Here is a 5,825-nt window from a genome sequence, read left to right as displayed (position 1 = left end):
TTCCCACAATCATGTTGTGTTATACGTTGCACTGCTTTCATTTCCACAATTTGGCACGTGCAATAGGTCAGGCCCCCCGAAATTGTGTCATGTAGTTTGTGACAGACATGCACTCACAGTTGGGATGTTCCCACTGTCTTTATTTACATAACTGAAATAATTTTGTGGTTGGAAAAAAAAAGAAAAAGGTTTGAACAACAACATAAATTAAGTTCAACTATGTACATTGCGTTGTATCAACAGAAATCTAATCACTGAAATAATCATGTTTGTACAAAACAAAGGTTGGGGTGTCAGCATAAATAAAGTTCAACTATGTACAGTGGCTGTCTCAGTCCTTTTTCTGCTGCACCAGCTTTTCGAGGACGCCTATCAGCCTGTCCATCCTCTCGGCTCTCCGTTCCTCCATTTGCCGTTGCTGGGCCATGTCCTCCTTTATTAGGGCAATTAGCTTATCCTCCCCGTCCTTCCTCCTTTTCGCCACCCGTGCCTCAGGCGGCTCCTCATCCTCCTGCCCCTCCTGGTGTGAGAGTGGGTTGCCCACTGCTGCACTGGGCCCTGGTGCGTCCTCCTGGATGGAGGAGATTAGGACAGGTGGCCTGGTGGAGGGCCTCTGTCCTAGCACCTCATCCATGGCATCAAACCAGGGCCATGTTGCGGCAGTGGGCTTCCCACTTGCACCCTCACCCGTCGCTGGATACTTGCACTCCTGAGGGGAGGATACATCACAGGTGGCAGTTAGCAACAACAGCAACAGTGCAGGTTTACATAGGTGACTTTTCAGTGTTCCGTGTGGAGTTACATCTGTCACTACCACTGTACATACCTTGTATTTCCTTTTCAGGTTCTCCCATTTACGTTTGGCCTGCACAGGGGAGATTTTCCCCGCCAGGTCCATCTTTTCCACGATCTCCCTGACAAACGAAATATGAGAGCACATGTATATCAGGTCATTCCGTTTATGGCATCCACAGCAGGATGTACTGGCTTGGGACCACAGGGCAGACGGTTCACTGTCCCTTGTGCCTCAATACTTGTAGACCTCATACTGTTGCTGTACCTCCAATCCACTGCGGCAGAGTGTTTCGCACCCGTGAACAGGTGCTCATTGTCACGGCGGAGTCGTATAAGGTCTGCCGTCTGCTCCTTGGTCCCTGTAATGCAGCGTGACATTGGATTTCATTCCCCACCATCATGCACTTCTGTTTTGGCATTTCTCCATTTGCCGTCAGTTCACCATTTACAGCTGTGTGGAACATACACACTGCAATGTCAGGCAATACTGTTTACTGCGGGACAGGGACAGCACTGAGTGGGGCAGAACATTTGCTTTATCAGGCCCATTCCTGTTTGCGGCACAGGCAGGTTCATATTAGTACAGTTGATTGCACTGTGGTGATACGTCTATTCATACTGCCCTCGGTCTAGTACAGGATTTACAGCTTTGCGGGTCTGTGCATTCACGGTTACGTGGGTCGGGCAGGTGTCACATGATTCACCTTGACATTTTCTATTAACCTCCCATTAACTTTTACATCTTGGCATTTGTTTCGCTCCTTCACACATATCTTACATTTGCGGGAGTTGCTGTCCTCCGCCGCCGTTTCAACCTCCTCCGCAGCTGCTGACATCATTACGCAATGGCCTGGCTGCCGCGCGCTATGCATTGTGGGATATATGGGACCACGAAGCGTGCACCAGACCACGCTTGATATTTGGGGAAATCGATGGTGCATTTGTAGTATGCATTTGGAGTACACTTCGAATTGGGACAGCCGTCGTCGCGTGGCGGTGACGTAATCGCACTTGAAATGCGTACTTCAAGCGTGCAGACCCTGAAATGGGACACAGCCCATGTCTTGCTTCACTCATGAGCAAACACTTCCTATCACACTTCTTCTAGTGACTAATTGGCTCAAGATAGCAAACTGTGCAAAACTGCGCCCCCTATGGGCCTGGAGAAATAACATACAAACAGTTCCAGTACAAATGTACTATTGCTGTGTGATTTGTTACTATTCTCACAGACAATGAAGACATGCTGCTCGGAAATGTTAGATACAGATAAAAATGGAGTGTGTGTGTGTGTGTGTGTGTGTGTGTGTGTGTGTGTGTGTGTGTGTATTGAGTCAAGATTGCAAAACTGCCTTCGTCTTCCTCCCATTAGGGCCTACATGGATGACATGACCATCATTACAACAACAGAACCATGTACTAGGCCAAGGGCGTAGATTTGGCATGGACAGAGGGGGCATGGCCCCACCAATAATTTGATTTCTTCAAGTAAAGAAAAAACAAACACAATAGAAAGAAAAAAACAATCTGTCAACGTCTCGTTCAACCAGCGGTGAAGAAAGATTTAAATTACGTTCTCTACCTCATGTGACAAATATGGCCAATGTGATTGGCTGTGCCTTTCAGGGAGCTCTGTTTAGTTTTAGCAGCAGCAAGCCTGCACTGTGAGGACCTGCAAGTAGGAGAGGAGGATGGCAGCAAAAAGGAAGAACCTGGATATAAGAAAGTGTTTTTCAAAGAAACCTGTAAGTCACTTAAAGCCAAGTTCACTCATAAAATGTGCCGGTCATAATAACATTAAAGGCTATGCTAGGCTTTGGCCCACATCAGTCTAAAATTGTATGCAACCATGAATAACGTGTTTTGGAAACTAACTGCACAACAGGCAGCACTATTAGTTCTCTCAGTCTCAGAGCAGCATTTCTAATTTTGATTGAAACTGTCAGAGAAAACGGAGCCTCGAGCAGCCAGGATAATAATACTAAAATGTTTAATTATTACTACATTACCTTTGACTAAAACTCTTGTTTGCGAGCAGCTTATTGATCTTGATAAAGACGTGCTGCTTACTTGTGTAAAAACAGTTAAATATAAAAAGTGTTTACTAATTTGTACCAACGTGAGAGAGAAATGGATCTGAAACCACTGAAACCAGAGTGTTTGCAGACACACAGATAATGAAGACATGCTGCTTGGAAATGCTATATATTTATATAGATACACACACACACATATATATAGATATAAAAATATAAATTTGTTTTATTTTTATTTATTTTTTTAATTACCTCTTCATCTGCTTCAGACTGTTATCACACACAAACAATCAATGCAGGAGAAATAGCGCGTGCACGTGGTAGATGCCGTCATTTACACAGTGCTTCATGCAGGTGTGATAACGAGACTGTTTGACTGCTGCAGGAGAAGATTGTTGATTTATGTATCTGTGCATTTTCAGATTTTTGTGTTCCAGCTGTTGTATGTTTGTTTTTTCTTACAGGTGCAGCAGTTGGTGATTGTGCATTTCTATTTGGACTCTATTCTTTTATTACATCTTGCACTACGACCCCCATGCACCAATGCCGTGCACCGGGTGTGGTAGGCCTTTGTGTTGCTCAGTGAACGGAGTTGATTCAGCACAGTCCTCCAAGCTATGTGCAGTAAACGTACTATCGTCAAGTAAGAAGATTTTAAAAAATGACGCTAAAAAAATTCATAGTTTTTCATTAAAACATTTTAATTAATTAAAATAAAATATTTTAAAAAATTTAAACTCTACCACCACCAAAAATAGAAAAATAAAAATAATAATAAATGATGATAAGATGTATTTATTGTGTTGCTCTTTGTTTGTTTTCTCTTCTGTTTTTTTTCTCCATACAGGTGATCCAGGTGTTTGTTTTTCTTTTTGTTCCTTCCCCCCTTTCTCATCATCTCTTCTGCCCTCTGTTTTTCTTTCTCTCCCTCTCTTTCTTTCCTTCTTTCCTTCTCCCTGTCCTATCCCCCAGTCATGTCTGTCCCGTCTGTAACAACCGATAATAAAATAAAATAAATACACAATTATAATAAAGGTCAATCAAATGGACCAACATGGCATCTTTCTTGGCCTTCAAACAACAATTCTGATGGCTAAAGATCCAAATGGGACAGGCAAAAAAATAAATGAATAAATAAATGATGATAACCATGTGCAGCTTCTCTCGTCTTCCATTTTTCCATGATATGTTTCACTCTACATCAGACACGTGTTAAAGTGTGTTGGCTGCATATTAAGTTCAAAATGCTGATGAGCTCTGATCCAGTTGACTGATATACTCTGCTCTACATCCTGCACTGAAATATGAGGATTGTGTGTTTATTAAAATTAAAAATCATCATGGAGTCATTGACAGAAGAGCATCAACGTTCAGCCTGTTAAATTAGATTTAGATATTTTTATTTCAGAAATGATTCCTAACAAAAATGGAGAATATAAAAACACAATCAAAGCAGTAACGTCCATATTATGAAGTGTTTGCTGTATCAGACAATCATGTTTATTCACAACAATGAAAACAATATAGTGCAGATGAACATGGTGCTGTAATGAATCTGCTCTTAAACACAATAACAAAATACATTTTCCAAGAGAGATGATAATGATTCACATCAGAGTGAAGAACGAATACATTTACAACTGGTTTCTAACATTTATTATAGATCGAACTGATCACTGATAGAAACAGAAGAATATTCAAAATGATACTCTGAGAGATACATGAATGAGATATGGATAAACATCAAATCACATAAAACAAAAAAGCACATAATCATTATAACTGAAATAAAATATGAGCAGAAATAAACAAGAATTAAGTCGAAAGATAGAAAAAGGCAAAATGTTTAAAATATAAAATCATATAAGAGACTGAACCGTCCAGTCAGGTCACAGATTCATATCTACAATAATATTTTTGTTTGTTTTTGTTTTGATTTCTTCACTTCTATGTATTATTATTATTATTATTATTATTATTATTATTATTATTATTATTATCATTATTATTATTATTATTATTATCATTATTATTATCATTATTATTATTATTATTATTATTATTATTATTATTATTATTATTATTATTATTATTATTATTATTATCATGAGCATATTAAGTGTGTGTCTGAGCTGAAAGCTGCTCTCCTCTCCTGGTTTTCTGTGTCACACAGACCACAACAACACAAAGCATCACCTGCAGACTGCTGAGCAGTATCCACCTGACTCTGTAGAAGGTCGAGTAAACCCCAAAGGGCTCTCTGTAGATCAGAACAAATTTTTCTGCTGAACCACACTCATACTTTAAATTATAACCTGTACACACATAATCTCCTGCATCTTCCAGTGAGACATTAGAGATTTTCAGGCTGTGATAGGAACAAGTGATTCTATTGTCACTGCAGAACTCATAATCGTACAAAATTTTAACTTCTGTTTGGATCAACTTAAAGAACCTAAAGCCCGAAGCACTATTTTTCCAATCATCAGAGCATCTCATAGTGACTTCATCTCCCTCTGAGAAAACCTTTACTGCAGGTGGACCAAGTTTAGGGCACACCAAAAGCCAGTACAGATGTTTTACTGTTTCACCTACACAGAAGTAGATACCTGAATCATTTAACATTAGTGATGGAAGTACCAGCGAGAAGTTTCGACCAATTTCTTGAACAGTATTGTAGGAAATTACTTCCTTCATCCAAACTGGGGGCTGGTCATGAATGGGGTCCATGAAGGGACACTCCAGCACAGCTGTGTCTCCCTCTGAAGCATAACGTAGCTTTGTTTCTTTGATCAAACGTACAGAGTAAGTGCTCACACACTGCTGTTGGTTCATCACCAGGCAGATGTAAACAGTTTGTTGTTGATTGAAGACATGAAGAAGTGATGTGTTTGTCACCTCCAGGAAACTTTCTTGGACTTTATTCACCTTCAAAATTCTGTCTTTGACAATACTCCACATGGCTTGTTGCCACTTACTGTAATGTCTGATCCA

General features: G+C 40.1%; 1 protein-coding gene across 1 annotated transcript; it reads right to left on the bottom strand.

Moving 5' to 3' along the window:
- Positions 1-331: 331 nt before the first annotated feature.
- Positions 332-1,631, bottom strand: LOC148099781 (uncharacterized). The gene is made up of 4 exons (XM_087850530.1): positions 1,574-1,631; positions 1,061-1,154; positions 827-914; positions 332-709 (listed from the first exon to the last, which is right to left on the bottom strand). Exons 1-4 carry the CDS (start codon positions 1,629-1,631, stop codon positions 332-334), a joined length of 618 nt encoding a protein of 205 aa, XP_087706656.1.
- Between the last annotated feature and the right edge of the window lie 4,194 nt (positions 1,632-5,825).

Source organism: Neolamprologus brichardi, chromosome 14 (genome assembly GCF_056152115.1).
Source record: "Neolamprologus brichardi isolate AB-2024 chromosome 14, ASM5615211v1, whole genome shotgun sequence".
Taxonomy (NCBI): Eukaryota; Metazoa; Chordata; class Actinopteri; order Cichliformes; family Cichlidae; genus Neolamprologus; species Neolamprologus brichardi.
This window is presented reverse-complemented; position numbering and strand designations above follow the sequence as displayed.

Coding starts and splice junctions, on each gene's coding strand:
- LOC148099781 (XM_087850530.1), bottom strand. CDS start 1,631: ATGTCAGCAGCTGCGGAGGAGGTTGAAACGGCGGCGGAGGACAGCAAC. Junction 915..1,060: donor TCTGCCGCAGTGGATTGGAG/GTACAGCAACAG, acceptor TTCGTTTGTCAG/GGAGATCGTGGAAAAGATGG. Junction 710..826: donor ACCTGAAAAGGAAATACAAG/GTATGTACAGTG, acceptor TCCTCCCCTCAG/GAGTGCAAGTATCCAGCGAC.